The sequence below is a fragment of the Molossus molossus genome, unplaced genomic scaffold (assembly GCF_014108415.1).
Source record: "Molossus molossus isolate mMolMol1 unplaced genomic scaffold, mMolMol1.p scaffold_m16_p_15, whole genome shotgun sequence".
NCBI lineage: Eukaryota > Metazoa > Chordata > Mammalia > Chiroptera > Molossidae > Molossus > Molossus molossus.
This window is the reverse complement of record NW_023425350.1, coordinates 66,756,447-66,778,562: the sequence shown is the minus strand read 5'-3', so window position 1 is coordinate 66,778,562 and position 22,116 is coordinate 66,756,447. Positions and strand designations below refer to the sequence as shown.

Below are 22,116 nucleotides of genomic sequence, written 5' to 3'. Positions count from 1 at the left end.
GGTCCCACCTCGTCTTCGATGTTGTCACATTAAAAAAATTGTTATCGATTGATTTTTAGAGAGGGAGAAAGTAGGGGAGAGAGAAAAACATCGACTTGTTCGTCCACTCATCTAGGCATTTATTGGTTGATTCTTATATGTGCCCTGACCAGGAATTGAACCCGCAACCTTGGCGTATTGGGACGGTGCTCTAACCAACTGAGCTACTCGGCTAGGGGGATTTTATCACATTTTAATCCATACTAATTTTACTTTTTGGAAATTTCGGTTTTCCTTGTGGCATAGCATTTGTTCAACTTTTATTCGTGGCCCGTGGACGTGTGGCGGTGCTCTGTCTCCAGAACACGGCACGAGGCAGAGCCAGGCGGCTCAAAGAGACCACGTGGCCTCAACATAAAAGGATTCACCCTCTGGACCTTCACAGAAAAGTGTGCTGACCCCTGTCCTACACCTTCAAACTGGGTCTGTCACCCAGAGCTCAGTGAGAAGGGCCGGGGGTGGGTGAAGACGCCCCACTGTGCCGGGTGTTCTGTATGTGTTACTACACCTCATCTTTTCAACAGCCCAGTGCTTGTAACTTGGCAGTAAAACGAGAGTGGGCTCAGGACGTTACAGAACATGCCACGGCTACGTGGGCAGCAGGGGGGACTGGCCTCTGGCTGGACGAGTCCTCAGACCTGCTGACCCGGGCTCCTCATGACCCCTCTGCTGTGCTCTGTAGGAAGGACTTCCTTTGGGGTGGTGTCATTCCCTGTGTAACCAAGAAGTACAATGCGGGGACAGTGATGTGCGCACAAACAGAGAGATGACTGAATTAGAAAGAGTGAGTTATATCACCATTTCATTGGGATTCTTTCCTGTTTTGAGAAATTGATCTGCATGTTGCTGGATGAAGAAATGACCCAAATGTTAGCCATCTGACCCATGCAGTAGGTACAGCCATCTTGTGAACACAAATATGCAGCCTCCACATTCACATGTGACCACATCACGTAGAACTCGGCTAATTCTACTGGCACACACGCACACGCCGACAGGTCTCTCACGTATGACGATCAGTGTCTGTGGGGACCCCGCGCACCCGAGCAGCAGGCGTGTTTCCCTGATAAGCTGATTCTCACCGGACGCCAGCTCGGCTCTTTGCCCCCCCCTTTCTCCTTCATGAAACAGCCCCCCAAACCTGGCAAACAGCTTTGGTTTCCATTTCTGAGGTTTCTATGGTATAAATCAATTTGCACGGCTTCCTGTTTCCCACAGAGCCTCGACTGTTTGCGGTCTGAAGTGAACTTGGAGGAGTTCTGCCCTCGGAGAGACTCTTCTTTTCATTAGGCCCTGAAGGCACTGCTGTTGGCTTGATCTTCATCTAGTGCATGTCTTAGGAGAAAGCGTTTACATAACAGCAATTTTTAACTTGTGTGCCATAAGGATTTTTAAAACATGCAATATCTGACTATTTAGTTAGGGGCACCGACCTCTTTTCCCTTAGACTGTCAAAAAATTACAACAGCCGCCCTGGCCGGTTTGGCTCAGCGGTTGGAGTGTCAGCCTGCGGTCCGGAGAGACCCGGGTTCGGTTCCCGCTAAGGGCATGTACCTCGGTTGCAGTTTGTCCCCGGCCCTGGTTGGTCGTGCGGGTGGCAGCCACTCGATGTGTCCCTTTCACATCGATGTTTCCCTCTCTCTTCCTCTCTCTCCCTCCCACTCTGTCTGTACAAAAAATGGAAAAATGTCCTCGGATGAGGATTAAAAAAACAAAAAAACAAAAAACAACAACAGCCAACCCAACAACAGCTGTCCAGTGTGAATGAATAAAAATGATACCTATTTTGCCCTGGCCAGCATAGCTTAGTGGTTAGAGTGTCAGCCTAAGCACTGAAGAGTCATGGGTTCGATTCCTGGTCAAGGATATGCACCTGGGTTGCCGGTTTGATCCTTGGCCCAGTTGGGGCACAACCAATCCATGTGTCTCTCTTACATCAATGTTTCTCTCTCTCCCTCTCTCCCCCACTCTAACAACACAATGGAAACAATATCCTCGGGTGAGGATTAACAAAAGAAAACAACAGCAACAAAAATGACACTTTTTTTTTTTGGTGTGCCGCAGAATTTTAGTAATTAAGTGTGCCATAAGATGAAAAAGGTTGAAAATCGCCGATGGAACCTATGTTCTTCTTCATATAACAGGGTAGCCATATCACTTTCAAAGTTTTTTCTTTGACTTTCAATACTTCATGGAATACATAACAATATAAACATGACTTGTAGACACATGGCGGCGTGGATACTGTCTGAGCCCCTCCCACAAAGGGGAATTCCACGGTGGGCCAGGGAGAAGCAAGAGGGCCCACCCGGTCGGTGAGAGGCGGGCTGGGAGGTGGGTGACTTCAATTCCAGGGACGGAAAGAAAAAACTCTGGTGGCTGCCTTTGTAAATGGTCATTTTTGCTGTTCTATTGAGATTTCATAAAAGATGTAATCATAGAGGCTGCTGGGGGAGTGGGGGCTGGGGGTTGTTGTTTCACGGGGGACGGAGTTCTGGAGACGATGGGGTGATGGCGGTACAGCAACGCGACTGGACTGTGCCCTTGAACGTGGTTAAGATGGTACATTCTATGTTCTGTGCATTTTCACACAGCTTTTTACAAAAGGAGTTAGAAAGATGCAATCATGCAAATGTGTGAAACGGCCAGGTGTCGGACTGCACCCTTATTCGTCATGCACCCGCCGTTCCCCGGCTCCGAGGGTGGCCGAGTGCTTCCCGTCCGCTCGGAGGGAAGACCTGAGCGACACCCGTCTGCAGAGCCGAGCAAGGGACCCGTGACGCTGCCGCCCTCCCTGGGCCCGAGCTGCCAGGTGGACGTGGAGGGACTAACCGGCAAGCAGGGGAGGGTGGGTGCGAGCTGTGGCCCCTCACAGCATGATGTCACTGTCCCCACTTCCTCATGCGTCACGAGGGAGTGGAAGCGGACGGCAGCGCCACGCCCTGCCAGCCTGGCTTCTCTGACTTCATGGCATTAGGGGTGGGACCGGAGGGCAGGGGACTCTGAAGGACCTCTGATGGTTGAGGGGACCCAGTGGGACAAAGAAAGAACAAGGTGGCTCCCGCTAGTGCAGGACCCACGGCGGGTGGGAGTGTCTGCGCGACAGCCAGGAGGCCATAGCTCAGCGACGGAATGCCCTAGAGATGACGAGGACATCCTGCAGAGCGGCCTCCTGGGCAGGGGAACAGGCCTGCTGCCTGGTCACCGGGAGGGGGTGACACGGTGAGAGGCAGCCTCGAGGGGAGGGCAGGACTCCTGTGCTGTTCCTGACATCGGTCCACTTCTTAGCTGACTCGGAACAGACCCGGGCAGGTGACAGGCGTGGACCCATCGCAGCTACGGTCTGACAGCAAATGGAGATGGGCAGCTCAGAAGTGTGTCTCATTTTTAAAAGAAAATGCCCCAGACATGGAAACAGAGGCTTCTTTGTGGACCACCATCCAGATGGGACAGGAGGCCGGGTCAAGTCTGAGGTGCAGAGCCAGCCGGGGGGAGGGGACCGCAGGGCCGCCTGACCGACCTCCTGGCCACGAGGCGGGTGCTGACTCTGCGACTCGCACCTAAAACTTCTCACGGCTCAGCACTCCTCGCCTGGCTCCTCGTCAGCGTCGCAAACCACAGTGTGACGCAGCCCAGCCTTCTTAAAACCCCAGGTCATCACTGCAAGTGCCCACTGCTGTGGCGCAAACCAGAAGCTGAGAAAGGGGCCGTAGATCTCCTCATTCACTCACCGTAGATCTCCTCATTCACTCACCGGTGTTGGGCTAAACTGGCTCCTCTGTCCCAGAAGCAAACATTTCATTCACATGGCTCTATTCCCAAACCACCATGAAACCCCAGATCTAATTTAATTAGAATTGCACAATGTTTTTAAAGGGCTTAACATTTTTTAAAATTTATTTTGTTAATCCTCACCCAAGGATATTTTTTCATTAATTTTTTTTTTTTTTTTTTAGAGACTGGGAGGGAAGGAGAGGGGGAGAGAGGGAGAGAGAAACATCAATGTGAGGGACACACATGGATTGGTTGCCCCCCGCATGACCCCGACCAGGGCCGGGGACCAAACCTGCAAGCCAGGTACATGCCCTTGACTGGAATTGAACCTCAGACCCTTTGGTCCTTGGGCCAACAAGCCAGCCACTGAGCCAAACCGGCCAGGACTTGTTATTTGTAACCACAATAACAGCTCACCCACGAAGCAGGCTGAGGCTCTGATTAATCAAGTTTCCTACTAGGAATTTTCATGCTTAGTGAATTCTCAATGTGCATGTATTAAAATGTGATTTTTCTCCCCTTAAAAAAAATTTAAAAGTTTCCTGCCCTGGCCGGTTTGGCTCAGTTAGGTTAGAGTGTCAGCCCAAGCACTGAAGGGGTGTGGGTTTGATTCTTGGTCAAGGGCACATACTTGGGTTGCAGGTTCGATCCCTGGCCCTGATCAGGGTATGTACCAGAGGCAACCAATCAGTGTGTCTCTCTCACACTGATGTTCCCCTCTCTCTCTCCCCTCCCTTCCACTCTATCTAAGCATCAATAGAAAAATATCCTCGGTTGAGGATTAACAAAAATTAAAAAAAATAAAGTTTCCTCTGTTTGGCTTGGAGGAGATCGGGGAGGCCTGCATGCCCCCTAACCTAGCCCCCACCCCAAGTGAGGAAGCAGGGCCCGAGTGGACATGAGTGTATCATTGGGGGAGAGGGGGAGCCCACACCCCTTCCAAGCCTGAGCCTGTGTAGGCCCAAGGTCCTGAAATCTTGCTGAATATGGCGAGAATGTCTGTAACCCCTGTGTGTGGGGAAGGGACTCGACACCACCAGGGAGGTTCACGCCACAAGCTAGAAGCAACGCTACAAGTCAGCTGGAGAAGGGCAGCAGGTGTGGGCAGATCGGTGTGTGAAGATGTTGGTTTACTAATCGGTACCACTTGCTCTGTGCCTCCGGCAGGCTGAGCTCTCCACACACTTACTCTAACCCTCCCAGTGCCGCTGAAGAATATGCGACTGGACTTAATCTGTGGCTGATGACGAGGCACAGAGAGGTCAAGTCCGCCACAATGGCCTCCCCGTGGATGGCTGAAGGCAGCAACTGGCCTCTGACTCGTAGGTCCAGCCTCTCCCCATACCACACACCCTGGAGAGGAGGGGCCTGTCGGGGATGGGCTGAGCACCGGGTCCCCCAGACAGGGCTTCAAGACATGCACTCCTGGGCCCACTCGGTACCAACAGACTCACAGTGTCCAGCCACAGGGCTGAGGAATCGCGCTGTTCGAGTAACCCCCACACAGCTGTGATGACCAGCCTGACCTCAGAACCATGGGTTTAGGTTTCTAAATTTCCTGATTAAGGATATTATTGCAATTTGTTTGTCTGAAATGTTGCTCAGGAAGAAAAGGCGCTCACTCAGGTACCACATGGGCTATAATGTCAACCCATTTATCTGGGATGCATCTCCCAGGGGCACCTGCAGGGTCGCCGCACACCTGCATGCAGCATCTCTCACGCCAGGAAAGGCTCTGGCCTGGCTAAAAGTCCCCTCCCCCTGCAGCGGTGTGTCCCCAGGTCTCGGCCCACGCGGGGCGCCCGGGGACGAGGAGCGGCTCACTCACAGTTCGTCCAGGCAGTCCTCCGGCTGCTTCAGCCTGTGGCCGTGGAGCAGGTAGTCGTATATCTCGTGGTTCTGGACTCCGGGGTAGGGCGTCATCCCCCGGGTTGCAATCTCCCACATGGTCACGCCAAATGCCCACTGAGAACAAAGCAACAAGAAGTTCAGATCTGAGTCTTTTTAGAAAGTCTGAATGGACTTTTTCATCGGAAAGGTCATTTCCTTAAAGCCCCTGTGACTGCGCACAAAGCTGACAATTATGTCTGAGACACGCTGCTCCCCTAACACGGCAGTCGTGTGGGGTTGGAGCGTCACTGTCCCCACTTTCTACTAATGCTGTTCTGGGAAATCTGTCAGAGGGGACAGAGCCTCCTGCCACATCAATGCCTGGTCCCCATGTGGCCACCAACTGCTCTCTTTCCGAGTCTCTGGTTCCGGGTGTAACTACACAGCATCTTGTTCCCATAGAACCACTGGATGAACTTTCTGAATTTAGTATGAATTTAAAATAGCTTAGTTGTGGGCAATAAGTCACACTGTTGTAGCAAAGGAAAACGGGAATGAATTAAGGGTCTGTGCAAAGACAGATCTTTTGAATGTCAGAGGAGACTTCACCAGAATCTGGGGTTCCACCTGAATTAGAGTAATTAGCAGTAAATAAGAGAGACGTGAGCACGCTCCCACCCCTCAGTTTATCAGAGTAAAAGGTTTGGCAACACCAGCTAAGTCCCTTTGTTCAGCGGGGCTCATCTGTGACACGCAGGGTCCCGAATGCAAACTTGTACCTACCACGTCACTCTTACTGGTGTACACGCGGTCCGCGAGGCTCTCGATGGCAATCCACTTCACAGGCATCTTAGCGATGCGGCCTTGGCGGTAGTAATCGCCGCTGTAGATCTTCTTAGACAGGCCGAAGTCCGCGACACACACAGTCATGTCATCTCGCAGCCTGCAGAGAGGGAGCTGAGTCCTTAGCTACATCCCAGGCGGAGCCGTAAAGCACAGGTCTGCATCACATGCACGAGCAGTAGCCCAAAGACATGGGGAACAACAGCCCAGAAATGAAGGGGAGTAGGAGAGAGAGAACCTTGCACTGGCCTGGTCTGAATGGGGATCTGGCCCAGCTGGGCCACCTGTGCACAAGGACGGAGACACCTGGAGGGAACAAGGGAGCTGCACAGGGCAGAAGGGGCCCAGCTCAAGCCCAGGGCCCCTGGTGACTCCATGAATGCCCCAGCAGCCTGAAGTCTGCAAGCAGGTCTGTGGACCAAGGGAGCCTCCAGGCAGCCTAGGGGAGGTGGGCAAGTACATCTGTAAGGGGCACCCTGGGCTCCCTACAAAGATAGCCAGGTAGTACCTGGAGTTACTCAGAAAATGAAAGATACAATCCCCAGGACCTAACTCTCCTCCCACTTAACAGCGACAGGCCAGCCCCGTGTCCCACCACCAACACCTCAAGGTTCAACCCCCAAGGTGCACCGGGACCCTTACATGCAGTTTCGAGCAGCCAAGTCTCGGTGAAGGAAATTCCTGTTGCTCAGATATTCCATCCCCCGGGCGATGTCCACCATGAACTTCACCAGTGTCTGCAAAGGGATGTGCTGGGGACGAAGCAAGAAGAAGGATGATTTTTTACAAGGAAAACATGCAAGTTATCTCCATCTGGGGGCACCAGTGTTTTTACCTCTTAAAGTGTGGCCATGAAACATGGAAACAGACTCTTCATTCCCATCATCACTAATAGCACAAATCAAGTTTTAAAAAAGGAATGAGAGCCCTGGCTGGTTTTGCTCAGTGGTTAGAGCGTCCGCCTGCGGTCCGGAGAGACCCGGGTGCGGTTCCCACTAAGGGCATGTACCTCGGTTGCAGTTTGTCCCCGGCCCTGGTTGGTCGTGCGGTTGGCAGCCACTCAATGTGTCCCTTTCACATCGATGTTTCCCTCTCTCTCTCTTCCTCTCTCTCCCTCCCACTCTGTCTGTACAAAAAATGGAAAAATGTCCTCGGATGAGGATAAAAAAAAAAAAAGGAATGAGAAAAAAAAAGCCAAACCCTAAAACTATTTGGAAATGCCACATTTTCTTCTCCCCGCGTTTGAGAGTCTGACAGTGAAACACATGCGCTTTCCACATCACGAGACCAAAGGGGATCCTCCGAGTCCTGAGTGGCAGTGGGACCAAGTGCACGACACACAGAGAGGGGACACAGGGTGGTCTGGTTTTCGTGGGAGAGGGTGGGGGTGCTCTAATGTTTTGAGCCAAAAAGCTCACTTTGAAGGAGCTGTTTCCAGTTGTGCTCACACATCTGCTATCACTTTACTCTGAAATGTCTCTAAAGATACTTTTCTTCTTTTAGCATTTAGGATGATCTTTGCCCCTTCTCACTGGGATTTTCAGTTTTGTTTCTGTAGGATGCTCTAAGAAATTAGCAGTCCGGTGTTTTCTCCACGTGTAAAAGCTCACTAGGCTGCTGTGTTAGAGACCGTCCAGGTTGGAACTGATTGTGCGGATCACGACGGAGGAAGCCCTTTCTGCAGAAACCCCGTGTGAACGCAGTCAGGGCCCCAGAGGGAGGAGCTGCCAAGTCCCCGGCCACCATGAGCAGGTCTGTCCATGACACCCTCTCCCCAAAACACGGATTTCTCATGACTTATCCAGTATGGCACAATTTTTCCACAGTGGTACTAACAAAGCCCTGATTTTTTTTTTTCTTTACTGGTTTTAGAGAGAGAGGAAGTGAGAGAGCGAGCAAGATAGAAACATCGACGAGAGAGAACATCGATTGGCTGCCTCCTGCATGCCCCTCACTGGGGATCGAGCCCACAACCTGGGCATGTGCCCTGACCGGGAATCGAACCAGTGACCTCTTGGTGCATAGGCTGACGTTCAACCAGTGAGCCACACCTACTGGGCTGCTTTTTTTTAATGCTTTATATTTCCCAGCTAAGACCTGTGTCAGTCACACATTCTATATACAACAAAATGCTTTCATTATGCTTTAACCTTGCACAATGGAAGCAGTTAAAAAAAAAAGTAAACAGATCAGGGAGGAAAGTCCTATGCCTGTGTTGTGTATATCTGGAGCTTTCATTTTCTGGATGCTAATTCCCAGGAAAGGATTTGGGTACTAAGAAATATTAAATCTGCTGACATTCATGACGGTCTAATGAGTATCAGGTACTAGTCGTTTGTGTTATTTTTAATTCGAACAATGATTTTATTCTTGCACACTGTGACCAAAAGTCATTTAAAAGATAGTTGTGTGGCCCTGGCCAGTGTGGCTCAGTTGGGCTGAGTGTCATCCCATGCATCAAAAGGTCGCTGGTTCGATTCCCTGTCAGGGCACATGCTTAGGTTGCAGGTTCAATCCCTAGTCAGGGTACGTGTGGGAGGCAATTGATCGAAGTTTCTCTTTCTCATCCATGCTTTTTTCTCCCTCCCTCCCTCCCTCCCTCCCTCCCTCCCTCCCTCCCTCCTTCCCTCCCTCTCTCCAAAAAAAATAAATACAAAAATAAAAACTGAATAAAAGACAGTTGTGTGGTAGAACTAATAAATGAGTTCAACAAGGTTACAGAACGCTAGATCGTATACAAAAATCAACTGTAGTTCTATACACTAGCAGTGAACAATCAGAAAATGAAATCAAGAAAACAATTTAATCTATAAAAAGAATAAAAAATACAATACTAAGGAGTAAGTTTAACAAAAGAAGTGCAAAACTAACACACTGACAACTACAAAGTAAAAGAAACCAAAGATCTAAATAAACAAAATGACAGCCTGTATTCATGGACCGGAAGGCACATTATGTAACTGAGACCTAGTTCTGGGCCACACTAGCAGGGACAGAAAGTATTTATTCCCCCAAATATTGACTGAATAAAAGCTTGATCTTCCAGTTTCTCTGTGCATTTGGCGACTTCCAGTTTTACCTGTGGCTGCAAAAGTACACGTGGAGTTAGTTTCCAGCACTGGAGATAGACTTGTATTTTTGCAAATAGAAACTCCTCATTAGTTGGTAAAATGCTGTATACGTGTTTCCCTTGCACACAGCAGTATTTTGGGCTGGCACAGACAAGCAGAGTCTAAAGTTATGTGGAAACAAAAACATTCTACTTCTGGGAAGTAGAATGAATCCAGAGGAGCCCCGGATTTTAAGACGTACAAGCAACCGATACACTTTCCGATTCCGAGGATGGAGGGGCTCATGAGAAAAAGCAAGAGGGGAGGGGTCAGTTTACCCTCAGTGTCTGAAAAAAGTTCAGGCACGTTACCTCTGAAAACTGAGACAGGTCCAGCTCCCAGGGACTTCAGAGTGAATAAGTGAAAGAGAGAAGGCTTCAAAGGGAGGAGGCCGGCGCAAGGGGCCCCGGCTCCCCTGTGAGGACAGGGCTCCCAGCTGGCTTCCTCGCCCCGTAAACTGGAATAACAGCACCTGGGAGCAGGCTGCTGTGAAGGTGGATACCCCATTCAACCCGACGGGCACACTGTGAGCACCAACGGCCCCAGTCCTTGCCGCTCCTCCTTGATCTTCAAGGTCAGATGCTGAAGTTGTCCAGACCTCGTCAAGTAAGCCCTGAGGAGTGTCCAGAGGCAATGCAACGGGTAATTAATTACCTTTGACCCTGTGTCCAGCCGGGAGTAGAGTAAGTAGGTATGTAGGTCCCCGTATTTCATGAAGGGTAAAATCACCATGGGCTTCGGGGTGCCTTGAGAGCCCATTTCTATACAAACACCTGAAATTGAGAGCAGAGTTGGTTACAAAGAGCCCTTGTTAGCAGAGACCGGGAAGCGCCCGGCAGGAGCACGGGCCAGATTGAAACCATGTGCTCCCGAGTGAACAGTTAGAAAAACAAACGCTCGTAACTCACACTCCGTGTTCTAGAAAATAAAACCCGCACTGGGTCCACATCCTGGCATTTCCTCTCTTTCAGATCCGTGCCAATCTCTGCATGAGAGCTCTCCAAAGTTAATCTATCAAAGCAGAACCGTCTAGAGACCTGTGGAGTTCAGTGACCGCATGCGAATCCAAGGAGCAAACTAGTTTCACGCGAGAGTTACATACTTAATCATCTGAATGAATCCCATGAAGACGCGCACTGAAACCAAATGCTTCAAACTGCGAAAAGCATGTTGAGGGCCATTAGGTAAAGCCCACAGCCCTCGTTTTAACAGGAAAAGCATGAGATCTAAAGCGCAAGCCCGCCTGTCACCTGCTCCAGGCTTGCAAAGCCCTTGCTCATTTCGGAGCGATCACAAAGCACGACTGTTCTCCGTCCGCTGAGGTCAAGAGCTGCAAATGAGTAACAGTAGTTTCTTTGACATAATATTATATCCAAACATTAGTCTCCACATCTCCCTTGTGTGTCAGAGATACTGTGAAAGTTCCCCGAAGAATTTAGCAAACGCTCATAACTAAAAGTAAACGCAGGAAAAGACGAAACTATAGCAAGGATAAACAGATGACTGGTTGTCAGGGGCTGGGCGGGGGATTACATGGCAGGACAGCAAAAATAAGTTGTCAGAATAGTCAATTATTTTCAGGCTGCTGTCCCACTCGGAAGAGGGTCACTTCCACAGCAACCACTCGAACCTGATCTCAATGGTGCTAAAAACCAAACTCTGACATGAAATCACGTCCCGCTTTTACCATCGGCCTCCAAAAATGTCACTGTAAGGAGAAGCCTTCTGGGTGAAAAGCCCCACGTGGTGAATCACTTTGGGCTCCATCAGGTTTCCCTTCGGCACAGAGTGGCTGAGCCGAGCGCCCCCCGACCCCGGCCACCAGTCCTGCCTTTCTCGAGGTACCTAGGAGTCGGATGACGTTCTGGTGGCTGAAGTCCTTCATGCACGCGGCCTCGCTGAGGAACTCCTCGATCTCTCGCTGAGAAAAGTTGTCCACTGAAAGAAGAGATGAGAAACCTCAGACACCCGTAATGTGCTCCATGAAGGGGAGGGGGCAACAGCAATGTTGTTCTCTAAACGTAAAATCAGGAGAAGACAAAACTGTAGCAGGAGTAAACAGATGAGTGGTTGTCAGGGGCTGGAAGGGGGAGTTTAAGAAGGGGTGCACAGGCGATCTTAGGGTGATGAAACATCTGTAGGACACAGTGGCGGTGGACACATACACTTGTCAAACCCACAGAATGTACAACACAGGGTGGAGCCTAACGTAACTGATGGGATGTCAGTCAATAACGTATGAATATGGGTCTATCACCTGTGAAAAAGGCACCGCACTAATGCATGATGTTCATGACAATGGGGCTCTGTGCGTGAGCTCTGTACTTGCTACCTCATTTTTCTATAACCCTAAAACTGCTCTAATAGTTAAAAGCTAATAACAAATCCAACTGATCTGTTGAGATCAGTTTGGCCTTAAAGAAAGAAGGATCTTGTGTGTCTCCTCATCACGGTGTCTTGCAAGTCTGCTTGCTCAGTCCCGCCTTGTGAACTAGATACACTTTCATACCAAGTTTTTGGAATTAAGCCAACTTAAGAGAGACATTTAAAATCCTATAATAGCCCTGGCCGGTCTGGCTCAGTGGTTAGACCGTCAGCTGTGGACCAGACCCGGGTTTGGTTCCTGCTAAGGACACGGTTTGTCCCCGGCCTCAATTGGGGTCGTGTGGGTGGCAACCAGTCAGTGTGTCTCTCTCTCACATTGATGTTACTCTCCTTCTCTTCCTCCCTCTCTCCCTCCCGCTCTATTTGATGAATGAAAAAATGTCCTCGGGTGAGGATAAAAAAAAAAAAAAAATCCAATACTATGCTAAGTGGCATAAGCCAGTGACAAGAGGTCACATACTGTGTGATCCCACGTGTATGAGGTACACAGAGTCAAATTCATAGAAGTTGAAACGGGGTGCTGGAGGGCGGGTCGGGAGCTGTGTAATGCACTAAGTTTCAGTTTTGTAACATGAAAAAGTCTGGGAGATAATGGTGGTGATGGTTGCACAATAATGGAAACGTACTTAATGCCACTGAACTTAAAAACAGGCCCTGGCCAGTGTGCCTCAGTTAGGCATTGTCCTGTGTGCCGAAAGGCTGCTGGTTCAATTCCCGGTCAGGGCACATGCCTAGGTTGTGGGCTTGATCCCTGGTTGGGGGTGTGCAGGAGGCGGCCAATTAATGTTAGGTTCTCACATTGATGTTTCTCTCTCTCTCCCTTCCTCTCCCTCTAAAAATCAATAAACTATTCTTTCAAAATTAAAAAAAAATGGTTAGGATGTTTTGTGTATTTTATCACAATTAAAACCAAACAGGTGTGCCTTAGGGATTCTGCTTTAACAGGGCACACGGGTTCACTGAAATCACAGGAGAGCATCTAGCTCAGTGTCTGCACATCCTATGGGTTTAATATATGTATTAATCTCCCTATAAAAACAAATTTTAAAAATATTAAAATAATTCTATAGGTGTGCAACACGTCTGCCACTTAGCCCTCACCTTTAGCCTTTGCTGCCAACAAGCAGGGGGATGGGTGGGACAAAAGAGGTGGAGTCTCCCTGCAAGCCCCTCCCCCGAGGGGTCAACATCCAGGCAAATGCAGAGGAGCCTGCATTTAGAGGCCAGAGACGAGTCTTTGGATCTTTGATAATTAGCATGGATCCAATTCGTATGCAAGTCATTCTGATCAAGTTGAAAGAGCCAAGGCCAGAGGGGACACAGGTTCCAGACCCAGCTCCTTAACTAGGTCTCTGAAACCTTCTCCTTCAGCGGTTCTCAACCTGTGGGTCGCCACCCCTTTGGGGGTGGAACCCTTTCACAGGGGTCACCTAAGACATAACAGTAGCAAAATTACAGTTATGAAGTAGTAACGAAAATAATTTTATGGTTGGGGGTCACCACAACACGAGGAACTGTATTAAAGGGTCGCGGCATTAGGAAGGTTGAGAACCACTGTTCTACTTGATAAATGGGGACGATGGAAGGACAGACACAGCGTGAGGCTCCAACACCATAACGAGGGGCAGGGCCAGTGCTGAGTGTGGCCCCTGCAGGGTTCAGCCCCAGGGAGAGCTCTAACCTCAGGGCACACCTGCTTCCCAGCTGTCCTGATATCGGGGTCCTGCTGTACTCATGAAAGGGGTGTAGCTGCAGTGCCCTGGGCACGTGGTATTACTGTCTATTACCAGACACATGAAAAGCAAAAAGCACCAGCCCACGTGACTGGTGGGTTATGATGGTTACTTTCATTTTATTTTTTTATTATCCTCACCCGAGGACATTTTCCCTTTTTTTTTTTTTTTATCCTCACCCGAGGACATTTTTCCATTTTTTGTACAGATAGAGTGGGAGGGAGAGAGAGGAAGGGAGAGAGAGAGGGAAACATCGATGTGAGAGGGACACATCGAGTGGCTGCCACCCGCACGACCAACCAGGGCCGGGGACAAACTGCAACCGAGGTACGTGCCCCTAGTGGGAACCGAACCTGGGTCTCTCCGGACCGCAGGCCGATGCTCTAACCGCTGAGCCAAACCGGCCAGGGCCATTTTCCCATTTTTTTGTTCAGGTAGAGTGGGAGGGAGAGAGAGAGAAACATTGATGTGAAAGGAACACATCGAGTGGCTGCCACCCACACAACCAACCAGGGCCGGGGACAAACTGCAGCCGAGGTATGCGCCCTTAGCGGGAACCGAACCCGGGTCTCTCAGGCCCACAGGCCGACGCTCTAACCGCTGAGCCAAACCGGCCAGGGCTAATGGTTACTTTTTATAAATGAATGAAAACTTCAGCCCAGCCGGTGTGGCTCAGTGCACTGAGTGTTGTCCCACGGACTGAGAGGTCCCAGTTGGATTCCCCATCAGGGCACAAGCCCAGGTTTCTGGGTTCAATCCCCAGTGAAGGGCATCAGGAGTCAGCCAATCAGTGTTTCTCTCTCATCGATATTTGTGTTTCTCTCCCCCTTGCTCTTTCTCTAAAAAAAAAAAAAGTCAATCAAAACATATTTAAAAATACAAAACAAAACTTTAGCCTCTGGTTCTGGTTAAAAGACTCAAGGCATGGTTATAATCCAACTTACATTTTAATGCCCAGTAAACAGTGCACTTAAACTTCAGAAAGAAACCAGTTTCTCTTCACTCCCTGATGACATAACGTTGGGTTTATATGGGAGCTAAGGACGAAGCGACGTGAAGAACTGAACACACGACGCACTAATCCTCTCCCTCCCAGGGTACTGGGAAGACAGCGCAGGTGACGTGCCACACCGTCGAGGTCTCTTATGGGTGCCAGGCTGAACGCCTGAAGAATCGAACTGAGACAGTCACGGGGTCACATGCTGAGCCCAGACCAGCCCTGCCCAGAAATGCATGCCCTATGTGGGGTCACTAATGGGGGGCACGTTTCCGCCTGGAGTGTGAGGACGCTGCAGTGCAGGATGAGGGGCCCATCCCAGCAGCTGCCCCTCTAGGACCAGGCACCGCTCCAGATGGCCTTTGGGGCCATCGGCGACTGAGACCATGACCTCTGAACCCCGCCCTGGCTTCAGGGAGCACCAGACACCGAAGCAGCTGTCCACGCCTAAAAGAATGGGTTTCGAGGGTGATTAACTCACGTTTCATGGTCTTCACAGCCACTTTCTCAGAGGTCCCATCTTGCTGACTAAGATTTCCTTCCATGACAGACCCAAACTCTCCTGTGAGGTAAAAACAACACCTGTGTGGACCTTGTGCAAAATCTCTCCTGACCACAGAAACACCACGGTGCCAGGGCCACGTGGCCACCTGCACCCGCAAACCAGGGTGCGAGCCAGGCACTGACCTCCTGCCTGCCGCCGCCTTGGCCGGCTGGGACTTAGCTCAGTTCGCTTTATTGCAGGACAACACGGAAAATGTTTTTGAGATTCATAAAGTAGAAACTCTGAACACCATCGTCATTCACCCAACCATCAGGGTGACAAATTAAACAGGTATTTTCACCTTTGTTCCTATCTAACTAGGAAGGTGCCAGGAATTATAAACTTGACAACTAGAGGAATAAATTTAAACAATATAGGAAACCAACAGGTGAATTACATGCTTTTCGATGGAGGAAGGGAAATGATATTTTCAGGGCCTCCTGGCTGTGGGCCAGGCGCTACAGAAACCCATGCGTATGCCCAATCTTGGCTTCAACATCACTCTTTACTTTTTCATTTCAAATGATAAAATAGACTATTTGCATTGTCACTTAAAGTCACAAAACGGTATTTAATAAATACACATTTAAAAAAATTACTGTGAAATGTTTACTTTTTTACCCAACATTTAAAAATAATTGAAGTGCGTACCTTCGCCCAGAATTTTCCCCAGAACGAGACGGCTCCTGTCGATGACAACGTCCTCCAGCTTACTCTGCAGCTCCTCGCTGACTCCCAAGCTGCGCACTGGAAAGCAAGCGCCGGACACACGCACGTCAGTGCTTCCTGTCATTATATATCATTTGTCATTACAATGATATATAAACCCCCATAAACGTCCTAAACACTTTTTTGTTGTTTTTCATCTTCACCTGAGGATATTTTTCCATTGATATTTTTTAGACAGAGTGCAAGGGAGGGATGGAAGGAGGGGGAGAGAGAGAGAAACATCAGTGTGAGAGAGACATATGGATTGGTTGCCTCAAGCATGACCCTGAGGAGGAACAGAGATTGAACCTGCAACCCAGGTACATGCCCTTGACCAGAATCGAACCTGTGACCCTTTGGTCCTCGGGCTGACTTCCTAACCCCTGAGCCAAACCAGTCAGGGCAGCTAAACACTTTTTCCATCTTATACCCACCCCACAGCTCTCCTCCCGAAAAACACCAGTAATAAAACATCACACTTAATTCTACTGTGATTAAAGTGAATAAAATGAATCCTTTGGGGCAAGATTCATTCTGGAGGATTAATAAAATCAGACCCATGTTTCTCCTTCCAAAGTCCAGTATCAGCAAGTGGCAATCAGGTTTCTGTTGGGAAGGTTCGCCCCTGACGAGGAGTGAGGGAGAGAAGTTACTGGGGACTTCCCAGTGGAGTATTTACTGCCATATCCCTATGGCTGGGATACGAAGGAGCCATCAGGCACCTCCCATCCTCCCTGCCTGGGAAGGAGGCGCAGAAGCCAAGGAAACAGAGCACAAGCTTCTGTTCACGCGTGGACCGTGAGCCCAGTCACGGGCACAGAACGTGCTGAACTGAGGACCTGTGGGAGGACCGGAGAACAAGGGCTTCTGTGCTAAGGTGCAGATACGCGGCACGGACAACAGTGTCACCAAGAAGCCATTAACCAGAGAGGGAACCCATTCAGTGACTATTTGGCAAATGACTCAGTGTGTGCTAGCAAGGCCACGAGCAAGGCTTTGAAAGGAGAAAACACGAGGACAATCTGTACACTTCAGCTCACAGTGAAACAACTGTACCCAAATGGTCCTCCCAAACAGAAATGACATTGGTCTAAATTAAGACTTTTTTAAAATGTAAGAACAGCTAAAAATCAAAACTTCGTCACACGCCTTTTGGTTGCAGAGCAGCCTGCACTCCGTCATTCTTACACTCGGCTTGCTGTTGTGTGGGCAGACAGCCAGAAGCTTAAATCTGCACGTCTTTGCACATCCTTTCTTCAGTTTCGGACATTATTCGAGAACACAGAGTACCAACGGGAAGAGTGGCCACTTGGATTCAGCAAAGCTGAAACCGTGATCAGCACGAAGTGTGAGCACATCGTGCCGAGTCGGTGCCAGGAGAAATGCAGGAAGCGACGAGCTCTGAGATCATCAGTTGTTTTGCTGTTTCCTTTAAATCCCTGACCTTACCCACATCTCCTACCATCCGGAGTTCCCTTCCTCTCCACTTCATGGCATCTGGAGGCGGTCACCCCGGCTATACGCCCCAGATTTCCAGGAAGCCGGCCAGCAGGGAGGCCCAGGGCCATGTGACCGCTTGCTGCTTGCTGAATACATCTTGCACATTAAAAGTACCCATTCTTTGATTCTGCCGGCTGTTGTGAGAAATCTGTCAATGACTTTGTTGTTCTTCCTTCGCTCGCCACTATTTCAACTTTTGCCAAAAAGGGGAAATGAAAGGTAACTTACAGGTGAGTTTGATGGCTTGCCGACAGAAGGACTTCTTGGCGGTATAATTGACGACCAGTTCTAAGTTCTCCCCGGTGAAGGCATTCCTGGGCAAACAGAAACACACGCTCAGGCCAGAGCCACAGCGGGCGCTGACCCCACGCCTCGGCTGTCCCTGGTCCTTTACTCTTCGACGTGCATTTTGAAATCAGCTTGCCAAGTTTTATCAACAACCCTGCAGCAATGTACATGGTGGTTATATCGAATTTATGTTTAACTTGGGTGGGGGGGGTCTCTCCAACAAAACGGAGCCCTCCCATCCATGAGCATGGCACACATTCCCCCATTTAACTTTTCTTCCACGCTATTGGTAAAGTCTACTAATTTTTCCTGCAAAGTTCCTGCACATCTGTGAGGTTTAGTCCTAAGAATGTGATAGTTTGCACACTGTTGCAAGTGGGATCTCATTCCAGCACTTTGTCTTTCATGTATTTTAAAACCAGAATCAAAATATTTTTACACGGCAGGTCCTAGGAAATATTTCCTCCTCAAGGAAAGCCAGAAAAGAGGGTGCTCGGGGGAGACGAGCTCAGGACACCACGGCAGCTTTGACCATCATCTTGAAGGTTCTGTCCTTACTGAGCCTATGTTTGAGGTGGCCTAAGCAAACATGTGTATACACTCTTCTATGTCAATCATCGTTTCCTCAGCGAAATGGCAAATGCCTGCTTGATGACACAGGCCTCATGCTGCCACTAGTTCTTGAGGACACCGGCATCTCAGACTCAGCACCTCTCCATTCATGACTGAGTCTGAAAGCCTCAATTCAGAATCACAGCAATTAAACTGGTAATGTTCTTGGAGACCACTGAGAGAGAGAATGCAAAGGAAGCCTGGATAAAGTAAAAGACTTGTTCGAGTGACAGAATGAATAATAGACTCCAGGTGTCACACCTGTAGTCTGGTGCTGCTCCTTTGTGGGCCAGGCTCCCAGCACCACAGGGCCTTTGCACGTGCTGCTCTTCCTGGCTGAAATGCTCTTCCCTCTCTCTCATCTAATCAACACCTGCTCTTTCTCCAGCTTCTAGCTCAGATCAGCTCCGCAGGGAGGCCTTTCCTGACTTTCTTATCACAGTCAAACCTGCGGTACTATATTGGCAAAGGCCCTTTGGTAAAGAATTTGCCACAGATGCCGTTTTATATTCACTTGTATGATTGCTGCCTGACTGCCCACTAACTGAGGGTCCCATGAGGGCAGGGGCAGTGCCTGCTTTGTTCACCATTGTCCCCCAGGCTATCACAGTGCCCAGCATCTAGCAGGTCTTCAATGAGCTACTCCTGCGCCTTCCGCACAGGGTCTCCGCAATGAGCCCCACACCATACCTAGACTCTGGGGTGTTTTAGTCAACCCAATGTCCAGGATTTAGGTGAGATTTTGTCCATATCTTTAAAATAGTAGCCCCGGCCAGTCTGGCTCGGCGGTTAGAGCGTCGGCCTGAGGTCCAGAGAGACCCGGGTTTGGTTCCCACTAAGGGCATGTACCTCGGTTGCAGTTTGTCCTCGGCCCTGGTTGGTCGTGCGGGTGGCAGACACTTGATGTGTCCCTTTCACGTCAATGTTTCTCTCTCTCTCTCTTCCTCTCTCTCCCTCCCACTGTATCTGAACAAAAAATGGAAAAATGTCCTCGGGTGAGGATAAAAAAATAAGTAAATAAAATAAAATAAAATTGTCATTCTTAGAATTTACATACTAAGACAGCAGAGTTGTTAAGTTCTGTGGGCACCTGGCCACCAGGACTGAGGTGGACACACAGAAAGGGCAGCCCGCCTCCACGGCTGCGCTCCCGTCCACGTCCATGGGGACTGTCTGAGGGAGCGCACCGTGCTGAGGGTGTGAACCCGTGAGACAGGCTGCACAGCGCCCGCCCTCCCTCATCCTGTCCCACTCCAAGCCATCCTCTGCCCAAGTGACAAACGGGACTCGTGGAAATGCGAACTCACTGCACAGCACTGGAGTAGAACTGAGTCCCCGAAGCAATGACACGAGGCCTTCTATTCCTAGGCTGCTTCAATGAGGCTTCTCATTTTTCTTGATACTGAACTAGTTTGGTTATAAAAGTCAGATGTATGAAAAAATAAGAAAAAGAACTTCTTACACATTTGACTGTGAAAATATAACGTTTTTCTACTGGAAAAAAATCATTGATCACTACAGAAAATGTGTAAAATAGAAAAAAAAAGAAAGCAGAATCACCCACAATGACAGAATTGCTAATGCCTTGGTGAATTTCCTTCTTGTATTTTTATTTATATATACATATGCTGTTTGATTTTTGTTAATAATAGGGGTCATTTTAAAGACTTCTAATAAACGTGCTCATTTAATAGTGACCGAGTTTGGGTAGTGAAGACCTGTGGACAGTCTTCTGTGCGAATGAGCCCCCCCAAGGCTGGCTTTCGCTGCTGGCCGCCTGCGCAGGGGGAACACAGACAGGACTCCCTGCTGAAACACTGAGGAGCTGACCCGGCAGGACAGGCATTTGGCATAACCACCTCATCAATACGACTGAACAGAAAGAACATGTTCAACGGGGACACCTACCCAAACTTTGTCTCCTGGACTCTTTTTCTGATGGCCAGAGAAATATATAAAACCAGCCCAATCAGAACAAATCCACAGAAGCAGCCAAGGATGATGTGCACGGGGTCTGTGTTGCCAGGTGCTGGAGTTGATGAGGGGGCCAAATCTACCAAACCTGGTAAAAGACCAATGGAAGTGATTCAGAACATTTTGTTGGGATCTGAAATACACACACAACACTGGCTTGTAGTGGGGAAGAGTAGACAGTCATCAGCTTTAGAACTAGTCCTTCAAGATTCCGTGATCCACAAACACAGGCAGCCCTCGCTGAGATTGTGCAGGGGTCTCAGAAGTCACCGGGTAACTGTGTCAACTACAAAGGCACAAGGAGCCCAGCTGGTGTTGCTCAGTGGTTGAGCATTGACCCATGCACCAAGAGGTCACCAGTTCAATTCCCAGTCAGGGCACATGCCCAGGTTGTGGGCCCAATTCTCGGGGGGGGGGGGGGGCACGAGGAGGCAGCCAATTGATGCTCTCTCTCATCGATGTTTCTCTCTCTCTCTCCCTCTCCCTTCCTCTCTCTCTAAAAATCAATAAAGAAATAAAATTTTTTTTTAATTAACAAGGAAACAGAGACCCTAAATGACGCACTAGATCAGATGGGTTTAATTGATATTTACGGAGAATTACACCTCAAAACAGCAGAATATACATACATTCTTCTCAGGTGCACATGGGACATTTGCAAAGATAGACCACATGTTAGGACACAAACTAAGTTTCTACAAGTTCAAGAAGATTGATATTATATCAAGCATCTTCTCAGATCACAATGGCATGAAACCAGAAATTAATTACAATGAAAACACTCAAAAACATCCAAACACATGGAGGCTAAATAGCATGTTATTAAACAATGAATGGGTTACCAAGGAGATCAAGGAAGAAATAAAAATATTCCTGGAAACCAATAAATATGAACATACAAAACAAAATCTATGAGACGCAGCGAAAGCAGTCCCGAGAGGGAAGTTCATAGCACTACAGGTCTACATCAAGAAACAAGAAATAATTCTCATACACTATCTAACCCTACAACTTAAAGATCTAGAAAGTGAACAAAAAGCAAAACCCTGAGCAAAGAAGGAAAGAAATAATAAAGGTCAGAGTAGAAATAAATGACCCAGAGACTAAAAAAAATTTCAAAAAAATCAATGAAACCAGGAGCAGGTTCTTTGAAAAGAAAAAGAGAAGGGACCCAAATGAAAATAAAAAAAAAACAAAATGAAAGAGGAAATGTAACAACTGAGACCACAGAAATACAAAGGATTGTTAGAAAATACCATGCACAATTATATGTTAACAAATTAGACAACTAGGCTAAATGAACAAGTTTCTAAAATCACAGTCTCCCAAAACTGAACTGGGAAGAGTCAGAAAACTTGAACAGACCAATAACAACTAAGGAAATTGAAGCTGTAATCAATAAATTTCCAGCAAACAAAAGCCCAGGTCTGGACAGCTTCACAGGGGAGATTTACTGAACATTCAAAGAAGAACTAACACCTATTCTCATCAAACTATTCCAAAAAATTCAAGAGGAAGGAAGACTTGCAAGCTCTTTTTATGAGGCCAGCTTAATCCTAATTCCAAAACCAGATAAAGACAATACAAAGAAAGAAAACTGCAGGCCAATATCCCTGATCAACATAGATGCCAAAATCCTCAATAAAATACCAGCAAACTGGATCCAGTAATATATTAAAAAAATTATTCACTCTGACCAAGTGGGATATATTCCAGGGACGCCAGGTTGGTGCAGTATTTGCAAATCAATAAATGTGACACACCACATAAACAAAATGA

General features: G+C 48.6%; 1 protein-coding gene across 1 annotated transcript in view; it reads right to left on the bottom strand.

Moving 5' to 3' along the window:
• The window catches only part of MERTK (MER proto-oncogene, tyrosine kinase), a 111,680-nt gene that overhangs the window by 990 nt on the left and 88,574 nt on the right, over positions 1 to 22,116 (bottom strand). The window contains exons 10-18 of the mRNA XM_036262436.1: positions 20,272 to 20,425; positions 17,692 to 17,777; positions 15,907 to 16,002; positions 15,193 to 15,273; positions 11,442 to 11,534; positions 10,251 to 10,369; positions 7,129 to 7,238; positions 6,427 to 6,586; positions 5,642 to 5,778 (exon numbers count right to left, since the gene is read on the bottom strand). Of these exons, the coding sequence (XP_036118329.1) occupies positions 5,642 to 5,778; positions 6,427 to 6,586; positions 7,129 to 7,238; positions 10,251 to 10,369; positions 11,442 to 11,534; positions 15,193 to 15,273; positions 15,907 to 16,002; positions 17,692 to 17,777; positions 20,272 to 20,425 (1,036 nt within the window). The remainder of the gene's footprint in view (positions 1 to 5,641; positions 5,779 to 6,426; positions 6,587 to 7,128; positions 7,239 to 10,250; positions 10,370 to 11,441; positions 11,535 to 15,192; positions 15,274 to 15,906; positions 16,003 to 17,691; positions 17,778 to 20,271; positions 20,426 to 22,116) is intronic.